General features: G+C 52.6%; 1 protein-coding gene across 1 annotated transcript in view; it reads right to left on the bottom strand.

The window, feature by feature from the left end:
- Positions 1 to 1,101: 1,101 nt before the first annotated feature.
- CDYL (chromodomain Y like) overlaps positions 1,102 to 20,146 on the bottom strand; it is a 160,247-nt gene continuing 141,202 nt past the window's right edge. The window contains exons 3-7 of the mRNA XM_027128269.1: positions 13,391 to 13,647; positions 11,938 to 12,110; positions 7,348 to 7,558; positions 3,562 to 3,705; positions 1,102 to 2,742 (exon numbers count right to left, since the gene is read on the bottom strand). Coding sequence (XP_026984070.1) covers positions 2,584 to 2,742; positions 3,562 to 3,705; positions 7,348 to 7,558; positions 11,938 to 12,110; positions 13,391 to 13,647 — 944 coding nt within the window. The 3' untranslated portion in view covers positions 1,102 to 2,583. The remainder of the gene's footprint in view (positions 2,743 to 3,561; positions 3,706 to 7,347; positions 7,559 to 11,937; positions 12,111 to 13,390; positions 13,648 to 20,146) is intronic.

The raw sequence follows: 20,146 nt of genomic DNA, 5'->3' as shown, positions 1-20,146 counted from the left end.
GTCCGGCAACCATCGCTTTGTACTCCCCATGGCCAGTTTCTATCTCAGTTTGGTTTTGGTGAGTCAGGGTGCTGGGGGAGGAGCGGTGGCATCTGGGGAGCATTAGCTGCTCCTGGGCCCAGACACTCACAGGCTCTGTGATGATGAGCAGGCCCTTGGCCCCTCTGAGCCTGTTTCCTCACGTATAAAGCTGAACAAGTGGGCTTCCCTGGTGGTGCAGTGGTTGAGAGTCCGCCTGCCAATGCAGGGGACATGGGTTCGAGCCCTGGTCCGGGAAGATCCCACAGGCTGCGGAGCAACTTAAGCCCGTGTGCCACAACTACTGAGCCCATGTGCTTAGAGCCCACGCTCTGCAACAAGGGAAGCCACCGCAATGAGAGGCCCACGTGCTGCAATGAAGACCCAATGCAGCCCAAAATAAATAAGATAAATTAAAAAAAACTAAACAGGTACATGCAATGTCGCAGAGTCACGATGTCACTCAAGTTCTGAGCTTTGCTCCAGGACCTAAAGGCACTTGGAGGACTGTTTAATCTGCCTGGAGTCTCTCCCTTACCGTGGAGGGCAGGGCCCCCCTGGAACGTTCTGGAGGTCACCAGAGCATCTAGGACAGTAAGGGCAGGGCTGGGGAAAGCCGGTTACGGAAGGGACAGAAAGGTCAGTGACACAGAGGCCACCAGAGGGGCTGAAGCAGATGAGGGCAGTGACAGACCCAGCAGGCAAGCGCCCTATGCCACGCATTGTCCCTCTCGTGATGTGTCACTACTTGGTAGAGCCAGTTCTCTAACACAGTTTCTGTCTTTTGCATCCATTTGTTCGTATTAGTATAAGCCAAGTGAAGGACGAGGAGGCTGGAGCCCCTGGCCCTGGCCCTCTGGGCTCCGGCCGGGCCCAGAGGCTTTCCCCTTCTTCTGCTCTCTGGCCAAGAGGGGCAGTGGGGTGGTCCTAGTCGGCTGCCTTCCACCTGCTTCTGGTTACATTGTGGGCGTGGGTTTCCCTTAAACTGTCACATGTGATATGCCCGTGTGTGTATTTCACACAAAATGTAAACGTCTCATGAGGAACTTCAGAAGTGAAGAATTATCAGAGAAACATTTCGAATGTGTTAAGAAATATTAGTTTTATTTAACCAGTTTTCACAGCTGAATATTTATTCTATAAAAACTTTACAGATTGTACAGTTTATATATAGTTCAAACTACTGAACGAAAAAAGTAGGTCCCACAGATGCAAAAATACTGCACCAGCCAATCCATGGTAAAGGCAGATTTACACGCTGTACAGCTCTCCACGAGGCCGGGAGGTGGTCGGTTCTAAGTATAAACTTCAAAACTGTACAAAAATAAGGTTTTGATTTTATTTCATTCTTCATACATTCAATATGATTGCAAGCTCAGAAGCCTACCGAGTGATAGGCGTCTGGAATCAGGAATCAGTCCTCACTCCTGGCGGGAATGCGGACGTCTATTTACACAGGGCACTCTTGGACAGCATCCTGTACTTGGTATATTGTGTAGACATGAAAGCAGAGACCAAGAACATTAAACGTCGATATAAGGTAGTTCTTTCTCTTAAAAAGGAGTTTCTGCATTTAATAGTGTGCCAAAAGAATTTTAACTTATTAAATAAAATATATTCTAAGTGAACCTAAAAATTACACTTTATAAACATAAAAATACTTTATTTTTGGTGTAATACATCAATCATATCTGCAAATAGAAAACCAAAACTGTATATAAAGGAGTTCTCACCCAGTAACAAGAAGCGCTTACACAGTTATTTTTTCAAATGGGTCAGAAAAATTAATTATAAACCCCTATAACTTAGATCATACTTAGCTATTCAGTGATTCGCTAACACTGCAACATAAGCTTTCCCCTAGAGAGAGAGTGGTTTCTTTGTTAACTGGGTAAGAATCGGACATATTTAAGAAAGAGAGCAGAATTAACTGATTTCTCAGCGTGAATCCTAGGCGTGTTTTAGTCTGGGGGTATTATTCAGCAGTGGGTGTTTAATCAGAAATACTTATTCTTTTAGGATAAGTCTTCCTTTTGATTGAGAATTTTCCATCTCTGAGGTTTTGTACCTTCCTGGAGACAAGGGCATGCCTCAGATCTTTCCGTATTTCTATTTGGGGTGGGGTGAGGTGGGGGTGAGGCGGGCTAACACCTCTTCAGATTCTGTTTTCTAGAAGGAAAAAAACAAGGAAAACAAACAATATTCCAGACTTTTCTGACACCCAAACCAGGAAAACACACTTCTTTTTTATACAGTACTAGCCAAAGATAACAAAAAGTAGAGCCTCAAAGAGCAGCCCAGAGCTCACAATTTATACTTTTATACTTGTGTGTGTATTAAGTATAAAATAATGACGTTTGGACAAAGGAGCTTTGTAGTTATTTATTTTAAAGTTACAGTACTTAAAAACTCCTTGGTAATAAATAGCTTGGCTGTTTCAAGTCCTGCTCCCAAGCGTGAGCTCCACGTGAACCTGTTTCAGGCTGTGAGGGTGGGTCCGTGCCCCGGGGAGCCCCAGCCGGCCTGCGCGATGCGACTCCAGGGTCGTCTGGGGCAGCCCGGCCGTCAGAACTCGTCGATCTTCCTCTGCAGGTACTTGAGCATGGAGTCCATGCCCTGGGCCGAGCCCCAGATCTTCTTCAGCACCTCGCACTCCCGCTCGTTGGCCTGCTCCAGCTCCAGCTTCATGTTGCAGCGCACCAGGGCCTTGGATTCCTCGAGCACCTGTGCCAGACAATGAGCTGTGATTAGCGGGGACTGTAGCTGCAAGCGCTGGCTTCTCGCTGCCTTCAAGCTTACGGAGGCAGTTAGCAAACCCGACGAGCCACCTGGTAAGAAGGTGACCAAACATCTCACGATACGTGTCAGGCCGGATATAGGTATAATGTGTATCTCATTCACTGTGGATACTGGACAAATTGTTCACTTCAAAGGGCTGTTAAGCTAATTCACAACAGAGCTGTGCTGCTTTCCACGCCCTGGTCCTGCCCCAGCAGTGTGACCAGGCTTGGGCCTGAGCTACGGCTGTGGGGCCCCTGCCCCCAGCGTGGACCCTGTCCACGCCTGTGATACTCATTGAGAATGCCTGCCCCGGGAGTTTTCTAACCGGAATTTAATTTCGGTAACGAGTTGTGGGAGGCCTGGGACAGCCTAGATGGGAGTTGTGTCAGTTAGTGTGAAATAACATTTCACCCAATGCAATTCTGTTAGAAGACTGTTACCCAGCACACTTATTAAACAAAAACCAAAGTCCACTGAGGGAGAAATAAGTGCGGTTGTGCGAAAGGGCTTTGCAAACAGTAAAGAACTTTAGAAATGTTGCTTTTTGCAGACTTGCACGGGACACTGAGGTGACTGACTCTCAGCTTGAACTGCACTCCTCGGCTCCCGGGTATCTGCAGAGGGAGGGCAAGGTCAGCAGAGGCCCGAGCCCAGCCTCCGGTGTCGCACGTGGAGGCAGCCGTGGGTGCCCCCTGTGCGCGCCCTGCAGGGAAAGGTCGCGGTGAGAGCACTGACACGCGGAAGAGAAGGAACTGGACGTACGACCGGGTTACAGGAGGCGAGCTCCTTAATGCGGACCATGACTTCCTGGGTGAAGGTCCCGGGCCAGAACACCTGGGAGACCAGGCCTTTGCCACACGCCTCCTGCGCCGTCAGCTTCCGTCCGCTGAGCAGCATTTCGTTCGCCTGGAAGGAAGAAAGAGCAGAGGGCGCGTGAGACGCGGGAGGACGCGGCAGGGGGAGGACACAGCCCGAAAACTCAGCCCTGAAAGTTCAGACTGTGCGCGAGTAACACACAGGAGATGCCATCAACGGGGGACGCAACTACCGGCCGGAGAGTTTTCAAGATGTAAAAGGCTTATTTTGTGACGTAGAACAGAACCAAGGACTCTAAATTAAAGAAGGTCTCTCTGCTATAGATCTGAAGTTACTGGCATGTCCCTCCCCGCCTGCCACCGCCCAGTGCCAGCCATTCCCACGTGTGGACTCATTCAGCACACGAACCGGTTTCCCAGGCAACAGGCGTAAGCAAGGCTAATGGCAATTGGTGGTTTTAGGGATTTGCACCAGGCACAGAACTGCTACCCAACGTTTTCTATGTCAGAGGCCAACGGTCAGAGCAAGGTTCTAAGGGCAGGGATGTTTCTGCTGCAGGGTAACTCGGCAGCCACGGTTAACATCCACATGGTAAAAATAAACTCTGCGGGACCTGGATGACCACTTAGTCTGCTTAAGAGGGTCTGACCACAGTTACTTCATGGAAGAAGTTCACATCTGCAGATGTTAAAATCAATTTCATACACACTTTTTTTTTAAAACTTGGTCCTGGACTTAGGTCACTTTTCAGGTCTCAACACAAGTACGGGTTTTCTCTCATTCGAACGACAGCTCAGATGCTGCAATAAGGAGAAAGGAGAGAATCTATCTGACAAAGAAACCTCACCCTATTCTGCTGTGACAATTTCCTCTCCGTAGTTTATCCTGAAGACTCCTGAAGACTTGACCACGAGCTTCTAGGCTCTGGTAAAACATACTTTTTCCCAAAAGAGGTAAAACCCTTGTTCTGAAAGGCCCTGCTCGTACTGAGACGTCTCAGCTGACAGACCTGTGCACCTCCTGGAAACCACCAGGCGGCTGGAAAGCAGATGCTTGCGGGTCTACTGGCCTTTCAACGTAGGGCGGGGAGCCAGGTCCCGTCTCCTAGCTCGTGTTTCTGTGCACTCCACTGCATCGTGCAAGACAAGACCACAAGCCAGTCACTGAGCATGGAGCACGTTCTCAAGACCGACATGAACGCCAGGGCCTGAGCTCGGATGGTGGATGCAGACACTGCCGGCCCTGGGCGGCCCTGGGCTGTCTGGACTGGGAGTGACGGGGCAGGCGTCCTCAGCCCCTCGCTGTCACTTCCTTGAACATCGTTTTCTGCCACGTGGAGGTCACTTACTGCTCCCCCTGCTCCCCCTACCCCGTCTCTCCTTCCCTCTTCTGGACGCTGAGGCCTGGGGGCAGTGACGGCCAGTCGTGAGCTGTCCTTGCTGCCTAGCTTCCTTCACGAGAACCGGCTCGCCCCTACCTGCTGTTACGGGACAGCCGTCCCCTACTCGGCCTTCCTACTCCAGGTAGGGGGATGCATAGGGCAACGCGGGGCAGGTCTGCGAAGACCCCAGAAAGCGCAGTGCCTGGCTGTACACGGCTCCCCCAGGCAGGCCTGGTATGGAGGGGGGCGGCAGGGGGCGTCCACCACGTGAACCGAGTGGCTGGTGCAGCCACTGTCCCTCTGCAGCTCCAGCCGGACACCAGGGCCAAGCTGGCAGGTCCTGAGGAGCCCAGCCGCCGGCCACGCCGCTCCTCACTCCAGCCTGCGACTGTGCCCCGCCTGCAGGGCCCTGGGGTCCCTGGCCCAGAGACCCTCCCCATGCTGGCCTGGGGAGCAGCAGGTGGACGCGCACCCTGGGAGGACGGGCGCCAGCCTCCGCATCCCCGCGGGCTGGGAAACAAAGGGGCGGAGGCCAGTACAGCCATGGCAACTTTCCCTCCCGCTGATCCCAAGGAGTGCCGTCTCTCCTCCTCACAGCTCCAGGCGCGGCGGTCCCAGAGGGGCCACAGCTGCCAGCAAGGGTCAGCAAGGGTCCCACTGGCCTTCAAGCCACGACTGCTGCCTGGGCAGGGTCCCCTAGAGCCATGTGGTCCTCCTGCCTGACTGCAGCCATCCACAGACCAGGGCAGCGGCTCGGGCCTGGGCGCGCACAGGGCCCAGCGTCCCCAGCAGGATGGCCACTGAGGGCAGCTGGCGGGGGGGCTACAGCAGGAAGGGAGACGAGGGGGAGCGGCCCTGAGACCAGATGTGGCCACGGGCGCTGTGGCTTGTCCCACGTCACTCCTCTTTTACGTTTCTTTAAACCCTTTAAACGTTCTGTTTGGGAGTGAGTAGACTTACGGAGAGATAAAAGCAGCACAGAGCTCCTGGGCGCCGTCCCCGAGCTGGCCCTCACGGTAACACCTTACGGAACACCTCGCGATGACCAAAACCAGAACATTACCATCAACGTGATGCTCTTACGACTGAGCCGCGAACTGTCTGCCAATCGTGCCAGGTTTCCCAGCGACGTCCTTTCCCTGACCCAGGCCCCCTGCCCTGAGCTGTCAGGCCCCCTCCAGGCCGCGATGGTTCCTCAGCCTTTCGGTGAGTCGTCCGACCGGGCGCCCTAGAGGGCGCTGTGCGGTGTTTGCGGGCGGTGCCTGCTGCCAGGGCTGCTCCAGTGTTACCCGGGTGCCCAGGACGCCTACTTCTCTCAACTGCACTTACTCTTTTTCCACCATCAATAACGAGTGCATGCAAACATCCTTTTCCTCATGAGCTGGGGGCCCCCGCCTGAGGCAGCACCCCTGTCTCCTCGTCCTCTGCGTCTCCCCCAGGAACGGGGGGGGAGTCCTGCACCCAGGTGTGCGGCCCTGCACATGGGCAGGAGGAGGTGGCGCCCACGGGACAAGGGCGAGGGCTGGACACGGCTGTGCTGCCCAGATCTGGCTGCCCGGCCGCTGGAGACGGTCAGCACAGATGCCAGGAGCCCTGGGGACCCTCTCCCGCGGGGTGACACCACAGCCCAAGCTGAGACAACGGACACGGCAGCCAGCCACTCCAGCCCACGGCAGGATGCGTGTCCCAGGCCACAGGTGCCCCAGGGCTCCCCGCGGGGGCGGGGGTGAAGCTCCACAGGGCCTGCCGTACAGCTCGGCTCCTGCCGCCGTGTGCCGGCCTCCCCTTCAGCGTCTGTGCCTGCAGCCCCAGGCCAGGACCCCAGCCCATACCCGATTATGGGTCAAGGAGTGAGGAACGTCAACGTGAACTTTCTACAACCCACAAGCTGCAACGCAAACAGACTCTTGTGATGGGCGGATTTAACAGGTAAGACGAAAGCCCCCCAATCCTGGGGGGAAAGGCCCAGCTTTGCTCCTTCATGCTTTCCCCTAAAAGGGCAGCTTTCAGGTTATGAGGGCAAGAACCCGTTGACTGCAAACTCCGGTTCGTTTGGGTCACACTGGGTGTTTACTACTCGTGGGTACCGGTGTTAATCACGCAGAGACAGAGATTCCTCATGGCAGGAGGGCCTCTTCCCTAAACAGTCTATGAACCAAACCGTGAAAACCTTCCACGAGCTCCTGAACTAAGAGTGTGATTTCATGATTTAAGAACAAGAACTGAATTACAAGCGCATTTGATGCGAAGTCTCCCCAGAATGACACCTTGTCTGTATTTAGAGAAACACTAAGCAAACTAGACTTCTGCAGGAAGTTTTCTAAGATGATTTTTTAAAAAGAGGTACTCACAGATGCTCCTCCCATAATCCTGGGAAACATCACAGTGGAACAGCCATCTGGACTCTGTCCGAAGGTAGTGTAGGGTGTTTGGAACCAAGCCTTCTCATTGGCCCAAACCACGTCACAGAGAGGCAGGATGGACGCTCCTAGCCCAATGGCTGGGCCGTTTACGGCTACAATAATGGGCTTCTTAAACTGAATGAAAGTATTCACGAAGTTTCTAAAATGGAAAATAAATGGGGGAGTTACTCAAAACACTGCATGTTTGAGCAACAGAAAAATCTACTTCTACGGAATTCAATACACCAAGATGTGAACTCCGGGGGCATCACCGTGACTTGGAATTCGCTGACGGCCTTCTCCCCACTGCCAGGGGCCCTGGCTTTATGTACCATGTGCTGCAAAGGCTTAGTGGTGCCTTGGACACCAGGCCAGGGTGGCTGTCGCCACAGGACCTGTGTGAATTCTGCGGGAACAACACAGCGGAAGGTGCTCTCGGCTTGGGCTCCAGGGCCAACCTGTCTTCCCCTGACGGCAGGAGCAGCCCAGGAACCACGATGGGCTTCGGAGGACCAGTCCAGCAGCTCTCCCGGAGGAGGCCTGGCGTCACTGCGGTAGCCTGTGCTGGGCAGGGACATGGGGCCTGGGGTCAGGAACCCCAGGGTTCCAGTCCCCAGGTCTGGACTTGGTCTGTGATTTCAGACGGCTTACTGATTAACTCGAAACACAGAAATTTCCTGAGTTTATATAGAACTAGATGGAATGAGTTACGAGACGTAGGGACAAGAAGCTCACAGGCTCGTGTGAGATGTGAGACCTGACAAGAGCATCACACTGCTGGGACCTGCTGGAGGGTCAGGCTGGGAAGGCGGGCTGCTCTGCTCTTCGGTTCAGGGCCAGATGGTGCATCTCCCTCCCCTGCACTGTGAAGCTAACGATGATCAGAGGTCGCGTCGTGTGAAGACTTAACATGGTGAAGAAAAGGACAAACCCACCCAAAATGAATACAAGATAATGCCTTTAAGGCCAGCTATGTTCTGGATCAGAAGTCCAGAACTCCAAATTCTCAACCTGACGCCCCCCAGCTTTGGAGCCAAAAAATACCAGTCTGGGTCCTGCTCCCTACAATTCAGCAATTTAAAAATAAGGTAAATCTGTGCAGATCGTCTCTATCATCTAGTCTCCTCTCCTCCCCAAATACTGACAGGAAGGGTCGTGTCTTCTTTGGATGGTGGGGGGGGGGGGGGGGTTTGGGGGGGGGGGGGGTGTGTAGGGTGTGTGGGTGCGTGTGGGGGGGAGGGGACCCTAGAGTTTGGCAGCCTGCAAGCCTCACTCTGGGAACTCTTCTCAAAAGCCCCTGCAGTCAGCACAGACCTCAGCCTGCCCCAGGGTCCCCAAAGGTTGGGGGGATTGAGAATTAGGTCACTCGAATGAGCTGCAGAGACTTTTAAATGAGAGCCTGGGGCACTGTTAGGAAGATCACACTGGGTTTTAAGGATGCAAAGAGCCAGACAACCTTTACAATAGGTCCTTGAAATAATCCTAGACCAGTACGTGAAGCTACTTCAGTTCCGCCACTGTTTGAGGATTCTGGGTCAACGAGTTGTGACAGAAATGCATTTTCTATGCTCAGTTACCAGCGACCCTTGAGAAGGTAACTGCTGTCTCCCTGGTTTAAAGCAGACGTTTTCCCTGAGTAGCCCCACATTCATCTGCTCATGTGAACAGGGGCAAAGTGGAAGCTCTTTCAGTGCTGACATCTGGAAACCATGGATGGGATGGTAGCTTAACATGAAAGAGGTGATCAAAACAGTGTAATAAAGGGATTCTATAGAGAAACGGTACAAGGAATGAATCCTTCTCATATGTCAGTATAAAAGAAAAAAAATCTGCTTCTAAAATACATATTGCAAAATCAGGCTGGAGAAATTGGAACTGAATTTTCTCCCCCCTAAGAAGATGATTTTTATTTTTGCTTAGATTGATCATCTAAACCCGGGGCTCTTTCTGGGAGGAGTATGAATTAACCGACTCCCTCTGGAGTGAAGGCCATCGCCCCTTCTCGGAGGACTCCACCGCGCCATCTGACGAGCTCTGAGATGCCAGAGCGAGCACGGGCCACAGAGAAACCCCTCTCGTGTGAAAATTAAAAAAAAAAAACAAAGAAAACCCCCCAAAACCCCCAAACAGAAGTTCACAGAACTGCTTTTCTGTTTTGCAGGAACTTCCCTGAGCCAAGAAGGCTTAGCCACACGGCAGCCAGAGGCGGGAGGCGCCTTCGGGCCCCGGGATGGCTCTCGGGGGCCTGGCAGCCAGGGACCGTCTGTCCACTGCTTTGCGGGGCGTATTTTAGAATGCATGAACGTTCAAATGTGCTCAATGCAACATACTGAATTTAAACTTCGCTTTCCTCTGGATTGCCTATGAAGTGAGTGAAAGGCTGTGCTGGGAACAGCAGGGAAGGAAAGAGATCATATTTGCCCCAAAAAGACTCTTAAAACCGAAATTCTCTCCATTCTTTTGAAGTACATTTACTACCCCACAGACCTCACCAAGTTAGAAAATCGCCTGAGAACAACAGTCCAGGAATTGTTTTGGGGAAACCAAGAACTGACCTGTTAAGGGCCAGTTCACTGCCATTTCTCAACTGATCTCCCCCTTCACGAGAGTGCCTGGAACGGGAGTGAATGCGGAAGAGGTCAACGTTTCCTCTCTGGCTTTGCTCCCTCCCCAAATCTCTGCTCCTCTCGCCTCCTTTTGGGGAGAGGAGGCTCTGGTCCTTCAGACACAAAGCAGCAGCTACTGGTCCCCACAGACTGCAAAAGCCTAATGTTATAAATTGATCCCTAATAACTGTTTTTATCACTAATGTGCTGAGTATTTTTATTACAATTAATCTGCAAACTGGTTACTGCCATCCCAGCAACGGAATTAGCCCCTACAGCTACCTAAGAAGCTGACCTTCCCATTTCCCACCTTTCTTTCGGAAACTCACTGCGATTGATGTTCTTTGCCCAAAGTTTTAAGGAACATTGAGACGAGACACCACAGAAACAAAAGATACACGTAGTAATAGCTTTATGTGTATAAGCCAACCTTACACACATAAACATGAATTTCAATGCAAATGAGCAGAAGTAAAGGTTAAGTCAATCTGGTGGAACTATTTTTGGATCCTGCCTGCGTGCATTCAGAAAAATTCACATTGACAAAAACATATCATTGAAAGAACTGATTTCCTAAAGCAAGATTCGGCTTTCCCCTAGGATACCAATCCGGCCTTTTGTGGGGAGTGAGGAGAGTCTGGAGTTTCTGAAATGGAGCGGGTGGCTGAAGAAAATTAGCATTTAAAACTACCCAGAAGTTCAACACATGAGATCGCGCTTGATCTATCCTTCCTCTACTTTGTCTAATCCCAACAATACGAGCCTTTGCCCCCGTCAAGGGCAACCCCACCCTGGAGAAGCGGCCCAGAACGTTCATTGGTGGAACTCAGGGAACCGTCTACGGGGGGAGTGAGCCAGCACGGAGGCGACAAACCCTGGCTTCTCACTCAGCAGAGCCCCCAGGTCACACGGTCAGGTGGAAAGTCAGTGTGAGCTTATGGAGAATACACAAAATCACCACCTGAGGCATAAGCATCTGTATTTTAAAAATGAACATTAAGTTCCTATAATTCATCCTGAAAGAGTGGGATGGGTCAATAATAGGAATATCTACAAGTTATCCTAAAGTTACGACTTGTCAAGAAATTACGTGCACTGATCAAGCAGTTTACTTTGACTAACAAGATGGTCCCGTCTAGTACGCTGCAGGTTTGAAATTATTTAGGAAGCCAGAAGCAATGCTTAATAAAATCAGATAAAATTTCAAACTAGTTTTGGAGAAACAACTACCCTATGATAGCCTAAAAAATAGTAATGTTCGAAAAGATTAACGAACAGATAATGCCTTGTATACATGCACACGTGTATGTAGTGTGAGAAAACATTAATTTTGAGAATTATTAAAAATATTCTGAAAGGCCAAGGCAATGCCCTATAGTCCCAAGGTGTGGGGTTCCAGGGCTCCTCTGACGGGCTGTTTGGGGCTGCGCCCATCGAAACCATCTGGGGAGATCTTTTGGAGAGAGATGCCCCGCCTACTCCAGGCCAAGACAGGAAAAAGGCTTCCACCATCCTGCTGTGTAGCTGGAACTCAGGATGAACTTGTGTGTACTGTTACGGAACTAGTGTGTCATAAAGCAGCCAATTTAGTTTAGAGTCAAGCAAACGGTAAGTTACCACACGAAAAAGACAGTGTCTATTCCAGGGCTGGCGGCAGAGCACACGGAGCGTGGACGGCCGAAGCCCCCGCCACGTGCTACCCTGCGCTCTGCCCCTGGAGCGCCCCCCATCGAGCGTGTGCTGGGCTCCAGCCAACCTTGACATGCGTCATCTGCTCAAGGCAAGTGGCCCACAGCAGAGACAGAAGATCCGATCAACTCTGCTACCAGCGAGTCTCAGGGGAGGAGACGCACGCCCTGCTCGCAGGCCTGTCCAGACCTGCCCCACGGGGCCTGGGTCACGCCGGCGTTCACGGCGGACCAGGTGTGCGTACCTGATGGCCTCAGCCATCTTCGTGCTCTCTCTCTTCCGGTCGTCCGTCAGGCGCCGGATGAAGTAGATGAAGTCAAGGCCGCAGCAGAAGACGCTGCCCACGGCGCTGAAGAGCACCAGCTTGCTGTCGTCGGCGGCGGCCGTGCTCAGGGCGCTCTGCACTTCCTTCATCACCTGAAAGGCACCGGGAGTCACGGGCGCGAAGGGAACGCTAAGAGCATCTCATTACTGGACCATCTCGACCCACGCAAAGTGCATTTACAGACTGATACTGTTGCCTGTACCTACCAAGTAACTCGCAAGTTTCTTATTTTCTGAAACCAGGGATTGGGAATAATGGGGACAGAGTCTCATCACATAACAAATTACGAACGGAGGATAACTAGAGAGATGTGTGAATCTGAGTTACTCAATGGTCCCGTCCTTGCGGCTCTCAGTGGGTGAGTTACGTATTATATCCCCTTGGCATTTCCACAGTGTGGACAGCAGGTGGCGCATGCAACCAGTCCAAACGAACTACTAGTCTGGTTTCATTTGACACCAGCCTCCGTCCTTGGGACAGAAACCCCAAGTTTAGTGCGTACGGGTAACGAGTACAAGCACACCAGCATGGAGGCATTTTAGAAGGGCACAAACTACTTAAAATGGTCTCTCTGAAGGACTTACAAATAACCAACGGTCTAACGATGTACCGGGGACCAGCCGCCCCGAGCTGGCCTGTCCCGTGATCCTGGCCAGACACACTAGCTTTCTGTGGTTTGGTTTTCTCGTCCAGAAAAGGCGTGACCTAGCTGTTCACAAGCAGGAAACAAACAACTACCAGCACTTACAATTTTAGGCATGATAGAGTGCAGGTTCAAACGCTTCCGATTTTAGATACTTCACAGAACTAAGTTTCGAGCCTTTGCGAGCACCAGTCTCCCTCGATCCTGGGAAGCTACCTTTACCGGGTACGATCAGTAACAAATGCATTGGCATCACTGCAGCTGTAAGTTCCACTACGTGGAGTGCTGGGACCGACTGGGAAGGATGGTGAGATATTCAGAAGGCTGGACCTGGGGCTCTTTAATCTTGTCTGAACAGAGAGCTCTGGGACCTGACGAAAGCTACAGGATGGCGTGTGCACACGCTTTACATGTGACTTCAGGGAGGCCCTCCGTCCCCGCCCCCCCGGTGGATGAAGAGCTCCTGGCCGGGAGGTGGAAGCACAGGGGCACCACCGCCACCTCCCTCTTCACAGCCAGAGACCCGAGCAGGAAGCCGGGTCCTCGCCGGACCACACTGTCCCCACGTATAACGGGGAGCAGGCCTGCCGTGCTGTGCTGGCTTCCACCGTCGGGTGAAACAGCCCGGGGTGGGGATGGGGGATGAGAAAGGGCGCAGGAGAGCAGGGACCGGGCCCCGCAGGCCCAGAGAGACAGGAGGCCCCGAGCAGCCCCAGGGACGGTGCTCACCTCTGGGTTGAGAGAGTTGTTCTCGGACGACTTCGTGGACAGCAGGATGTGGGTGAAGCCGTCCTGCTTCCGGACGACGATATCCCTGTACCTGTAGGCGCTTTCCGTCTGCCTCACGCTGAAACGCAGCCGCTTGTCGAAGGGCTGGTCTCGTCTGTCATCGATGAATTTCCTCTTCCCGGCCGTCACGCCCGTGACTGACGTCTGCAGGTTGGTCGTCCCGTTGGCCGTCAGCGCATCCATGAATGGAGAGGAACCTGCCAGGGGTCCGAAAGCACAGCAGTCGGTGAGGTCTTGCCATCAACTCGCCTTTGAATTAGGGAAAAATGCTTGCGACAGACCCAGGATCGACTGTGTTAATTTAAGAAGCTTAAAAAGTAGAACCTTTGGAGAGGATAGGCGTTTGTTTGCCTCCCAAGTCTGACGAGGAAATCGCCCTCGCACTGATCCCGCCTAATAAAACGAGAGATGGGAAGGAACGTGCTGAAAGGAAACTGCGAAATTTGAGACTTTTGAGGAACGGAACTGAACTAGAACGGGTCTCATGAAGAGGACATATTCCGGGCTTGAGAAGTTGAAAGAAAAATGGAAACTGATTCAAAGAAATATTATTAGAGCCGAGCTATCTGCCGTTTTAGCCGAAATTTCTTCTGGATGAAGAGCTGCTCACACAGGCTCACGAAGCAGCCCCGCCCCGTTTTTGCGGGTCCGCCACGCCCTCGGGCCACTCTGCCCCCTGGTCCCAGTTCTACTACATTTTCAAACAGCCTTTTCAATGGCTGGAGACGGCGCTCTCTCCTGCCACCGAAAGTTAGTCCCGCTGATTCTCCCTTCTCTGTCGGCTGTTCTGTGTCAGGCTAGCTGCTGTGTTTCGCTCAGCCTTAAAGACACGGCCTTCTGAACTTGGTGTTTCTTACTACGATAAAGTCAAGAGTTTGATACTTTCTTAGAGTTACCGGGAAATGTCAGGCTAAGGGTTCAAGTGTTAAATAATTATGCTCCTATGGGTGTGAACTGTCTAAATATCATCTAACCTGGTAATGTATAGAGCCTTTGGGTGGAGGAAGAAAGGGAAAGAAATGCAAGGAACTGGATCGGGCTTTACTAATAAAACGAGCAAGGAGAGAAGTTCCCTGAGGAGAAGAGCTGGATGAATTACGAGTCAGAACTACTTCCTGCAAAGTGAAAGAAGATGAGCTGAAGCCGCTGGAGACGACTTGTGAAGGGACGTTTAGAGAAGTCAGATCGTCTCCCTGGTTAAACAGGTTGACTTTCATTCAGTTAGTAGAACTACTTTGGAGGTTTTTAGAATTGAAAATAAATTCATTTTTGGGAAAATCTGGGAGAGGTTCTAATACATAAATGGTACAAGACTCTGAGACTATAAAAAGGTACATGGTACAAGGCCTCCCCCATCAGCCCACGACCCCCTGCCCTCCATAGCCACTGTGTCTGGTTTCCAGGTGTCTTACAGCGTGCCCTATGTGTATATCAGCAAATATGAATTTAAATGCTTCTCTCTCACCCGCCTTTAACAAACACACATGGCAGCACATTAGACACAGCGTTGTGGATTTCTGTAATGCATTTTACCAGCAATTTTTGATACTACAAATGATGCTGCAACGCATAACCTTGGCTTGTGTTGTCCCTTCCAATGTGCTGGCCAACCTGTAGGATAAGTTTCTAAAGGATCTGTAACGGAAAGAGCATTTGATAAGCTGTTACCAGTGAGACAGGGCACTGCTGAATCTTTCTGAGGAAGCCAGCAGGGATCCTTGCACTGCCCTCTCTTCTCAGGCCTGTCACAGGCCCGCCTGGGCTGTCCTTGCTGTCCCCACTTCTCCCTCTGCCCATCGTTCCTCCACCCATCTGCCCTGAGCTGGAGTCTACGCGAACGGACAACTTCTCGGGTGCAGGGAGGAACGGGCCATGGATGAGGCTAAGCCACTGAGCCTGGTGCCCAGGAGACGGGGCATCTGCAGGGGAGTGTCACAGGGAACTGTGGTTTTCTCCAGTCACTGCTGAAGTGAAGAGTGAAGAGGCTCCGGAGCCCAGAAGCGGGGCCTGTGGTAAGCGGAGTGGGTGTCCAGAAACGACAGCGGAGCTGAGAAGTAGAAGCAGTGAAGGAGAGGGGGAGCCGCGAGCCTGCCTGGGTGCGGGGAGGGTCACGCGCAGGGCCAGGGGGCTGCCCAAGGGAGGGAGCGGAGCCACGCGACGAGGCTGTGTCAACAGTGGCGTGTGCCACAGAGAGGAGGGGAATGGAGAGGTCGTGGGGCGGGGGGGTGGGGCACGAGGGGCCGCTCTTAAACCCGGGAAGTTGTCTCACTGGAGGGCAGAAGCCAGAATGGAGAATTCAATGTACGACAGACAAAAACTGTCACATGCAAAAAACATACATGTTCAAACCAGGAATCTGTTAAAATGCGGTGGTAAGGGCCCCAGAAGAGCAACTGCAGCTGAGCGGGACCGGTATTTACGGGACTGACAATGATTCCCCTGCCTAAAAAGAGGTCCCGTCAGAAATAAGCCCACGCAGAGGCAGGCAGGGAGGCCGCCCGCCCCGGGTGAAGGGGGAGGGCGATGAAGGGCCACGGGCGGCCCGGCTGGGGCTCCGGCACATTCCGGAGGAGCAGGTTCTCGGGGAGGCGCTTGCTGGTGTGTCTGGACCTTGATGTTACCAACCCTGAGTGAGTTAACAGGTGCTGTGTCAAAGCAGCAGGAATGACTCTGGTGACACGGGGAAGCCCTCTGCGTGCTGGGTGCCCGCCGCCCACCAGGGTGAAGTCGCTGGCTTCGGATCAGCCCTTCCACCCGACCTGCTCCTGCTTCGCAGGGTAAGTAAAGCCACACATTCCTCAACGCTCCAGGAGTTTCCCTGGTGGCTTCCTTCCGCAAAGGCAGAGGGTTTCTAGGCTATGGGTCCACGTAGCCTTGATACGTGAGCTCTGGAAGCAGCTCTGGAGGCAGCGCGTCCCCCGGAGCTCTCCGTGGTTCTGCAAATGTAGCCGTGGATTTCTGTTGCCTCACGCCAACCAGCACTGCTGGCTTTGGCCTTCGTGTCCCTGTTAGAGCTCTGCTGATTGCAGAGCCTGTGATCTTGCCAGTGACTCAACCCCCAAGCCCAATATGAGCCCCACCTGCAGGACCCTGTTCAGGTGGAGAAGTGCTCACGGCGGGACTGCCCTCAGACTCGCAGGCGCCAGCGCTGGGCCACGCCCCTCGTGACGTGCGTCCCCCCGTTCAGGTCTGTGCTCCCCCAGGGCCTCTGGACTCGCCGTTCCCTCTGCCTAGAACGTTCTGGCCCTAGAGCTCCAGACGGCTGCTTGTTTCTGCTCATCTGAGCGGCAGCTCCTCGGGAAGCCTCGGTCCCCACGCGTGCGGCCCTCCCGGCAGCACCCACGCGGCCCAGTCTGTCTCCCTCGCAGCGTGCCTCACCCGGCTCACCCTGTCCCACCCGACTTTTACTTACGCTCCGTGGCTGGACGTCACCAAGCTCCCCGTCTGTCTCATTCACTGCCGCACCCCCAGTGCTTGGAACACGCGGTCGCCACTGACCAAGCAGATGAGGGGCGGGGATCCCAACGCCCCTTCAGCCCAGCCCCCTGCACCCAGAGGAGGAGGCCTGCAGCCCACCCAGCCTCGTGACAATCGGGGGCAGCAGTGCCACACTTCAGAGCAGAAGCCACTGCTAAGGACTCAACTAAAAGGCAAACACTGAGATTCAGGAAAAGACGTCCTCCACGATGGAAACCATCGTGCGACACGCAGTGTGACCCAGGCTCTGAGGGAAACACAGGAGGCAAAAGCTCCAGGGAACCGGCATGAAATCCAGCTAGGAAAACCTCACTCAGCGTCTCCGAAAAACGGTTTTCTTTTAAAACATTCTAAGAGCAAAAAAGATACTCTCAGGGGCCTCCCTGGTGGCGCAGTAGTTAAGAGTCGCCTGCCAATGCAGGGGGACACGGGTTCAAGCCCTGGTCCGGGAAGATCCCACATTCTGTGGAGCAACTAAGCCCGTGCGCCACAACTACTGAGCCTGCGCTCTAGAGCCTGTGTGCTGCAACTACTGAAGCCCGTGCTCCGCAACAAGGGAAGCCACCACAATGAGAAGCCCGTGCACCGCAACGAAGAGTAGCCCCCGCTCGCCACAACTAGAGAAAGCCCGCGCGCAGCAACGAAGACCCAACGCAGCCCCCCCCCCCAAAAAAAAGATACCCTCAAACATGTACTGCTAACCTGTTAAAATTCACGGCTTCAAGGGACTTCCCTGGTGGTGCAGTGGTTAAGACTCTGTGCTCCCAATGCAGGGGGCCTGGGTTCGATCCCCGGTCAGGGAACTAGATCCCACATGCATGCCGCCACTAAGAGTTTGCATGCTGCAACTAAGGAGCCTGTGAGCCGCAACTAAGACCCAGTGCAACCAAATAAATAAACAAAATGTAAAAATTCACGGCTTCGAAAAGCACGTCTCTAACGTGAAATGTGCTCCCAACCACGATAGAGAAACGGGGTCTGGATTTCCTCATTGGCCAGTGAGACCCAGAGAACAGAACAGACCACCACATGACCATTTTAGACACCAGACAACAGGCAGGGCACAACCGTGTTGCCAGCATGAAGGGGGCAGGTGAGCCCAATGACACACTGGGCGTTCTGCCTGGAGGTGACTTCCACGCTGCGGGGAAATGCTGACCTGGGAACGAAGACTGAAGGTGAGGAGGCCCAGGAGGCTGGAAGAAGAAAAGGACCTGGGCCTCCTGGATATTCATGGCCATTACTTTCTTTAGTCTGAAGTCAGAGCGCAAGCACTACAGTGTCTACAGAATTATCCGCCCTCCTTTATGGAGTCTAACGTTTCAAAACGCTGTCATCCACACTCACTGAACCTAATCGTATTTAATGATATAAAAGCCTACCATTTTATTCAGATTATATAATCTGCAAACCGAATTCATTAACAGAAAACTCTTCAAATGAACGTGGAACTAAAGGTAGGCTTTAAACATTAGCATCCCTTGTTTCCATAACACATTCAATGACTCCTCTGTAAGTCATTACAAAAGTCTCTGCTGCAACTCCTTCAATTACACTTCCCTGTCCGTGGGGATCTCTGGATTTAAAGTTTATAGGCTCACTCTTGGCTGTCTCCATAAGAGACATTAACATATCATCGGTGCTCCTATAATGCTTTGCTCCAACACGACTGATGCATCAGGAATGATCTGAGCACCTGTGCACGCAGCACCCACTGTGAGAAAGCGTGGGCTGTGCCTCTGGGCCCCAACCCGGACTTGGTCCCCCCCTTCACCCCCGCTGAGCCCCCTGGACGCTCGCCACCTTGGGCTGTAAGAGGTGACTCCCCAGAGCAGGAGGGCACCCAGCACTGCCTCTGGCACTTGGGATACACCTGACCCAATAAATAAGCCTGAGATTCGAGCCCTCGCCACCCGGTCAGCATGCCTCCCGCTTTCTCAGCAGCATCAGCAGGGTGTCCCTCGCTGGCTGGTGCCACCCTGGGAGGTGGGTGGCTGGAGGGGAGAGCAGGCTGCCGGGTCACTGTCCTGACTCTTGGCCGGTGACCTGTAGGGTGGGAGCGGGCAGGGACAGACCTGTGATCACTGCCCTGCACGCTCACGTCACTTCCGGTCCCTGGCCCCTCCCTGCCCTGCACGCTCACGTCACGTCCGGTCCTTGGCCCCTCCCTGCCCTGCTTTCTCCACCGGCCCGCTTTCCAGTCTTTCACCTCTAGCTTGACCTCCATCAGCCTCACTGCTTCTCTACCTTCTAGTTTTGACAACACACTGGCTGTGATCAAGGCCACAACCACGAGAGCTCTCCTCAAACCTTTCATGAAAGTATTTTCCCTACAAAACAAGAACCAAAAGCAACAACAACCACCCCCCCCCAACTTAAATAAAAATGCATCAGGTGAATAACCAAGATTTTCCATAGTTGGGTCTCTTTCATGTCTCAGACATCCCCTCTTGGGAATCAATCAGGTACCACCATCTGCTCCAGGATCCAGGCAGGACCACCTGCATCCCAGCTTCCTAAGCTGAGCTGGAGCCTCACCGAGCCAGGGCCAGGGCGCTCCACAACTCTGTACCGAGTAGCCACTGGCACAGAATCTGCACTGGGGAAAACACACTGCGAACAACTCATTCTTTAAAGAGCAAAAGAATGCCTAAGGATGGAGGGTGTATAAATGCCATTTTAGTGCATGAGGCACACAGAATTCCTTGCCACCACGGAACAGCTCATGAATGCTAGAAATATACTGAAGGCAGATGAATGGAAAATAGTGAAATGAATGAGTTAACAAATCTAAGAGTACCTAGAATTAGGAAGCATTCTGAAAACGGACCGAGAAAAAGGGCACAAGCTATGATTTCTTCATCTGAAATTATTCTGTTAAATAACTAAGTTTCCGGAGGGACCCAATCTAGGAATATTAAGTATGAAAAAGCAATGAGGAGACTTAAAAAGAAAAATAACATTTTGAGATAAAAGTGGCAATTAATGAGACTATGCAATTTTAAATAAAGTTTAGCTAATTAATTATAATTTCCTAAAACCTATATAAGATTAGCCCCCCAATTAAACCAAAGATTATGAACCAAGAGGTATACAGTAGCGTAATATTTGACACGAGAAGTGGAATGTTCTGCCGTCCACAGATTCTCAAACTGACTCACAACAGCATCACTGAGCAGCTTAAAAACAAATGCTCCTGGGGCTACATTCCCAGCCACC

Source organism: Aethalodelphis obliquidens, unplaced genomic scaffold, assembly GCF_003676395.1.
Source record: "Aethalodelphis obliquidens isolate GAN/ISIS:26980383/991018 unplaced genomic scaffold, ASM367639v1 scaffold34, whole genome shotgun sequence".
Lineage (NCBI taxonomy): Eukaryota > Metazoa > Chordata > Mammalia > Artiodactyla > Delphinidae > Aethalodelphis > Aethalodelphis obliquidens.
This window is presented reverse-complemented; position numbering and strand designations above follow the sequence as displayed.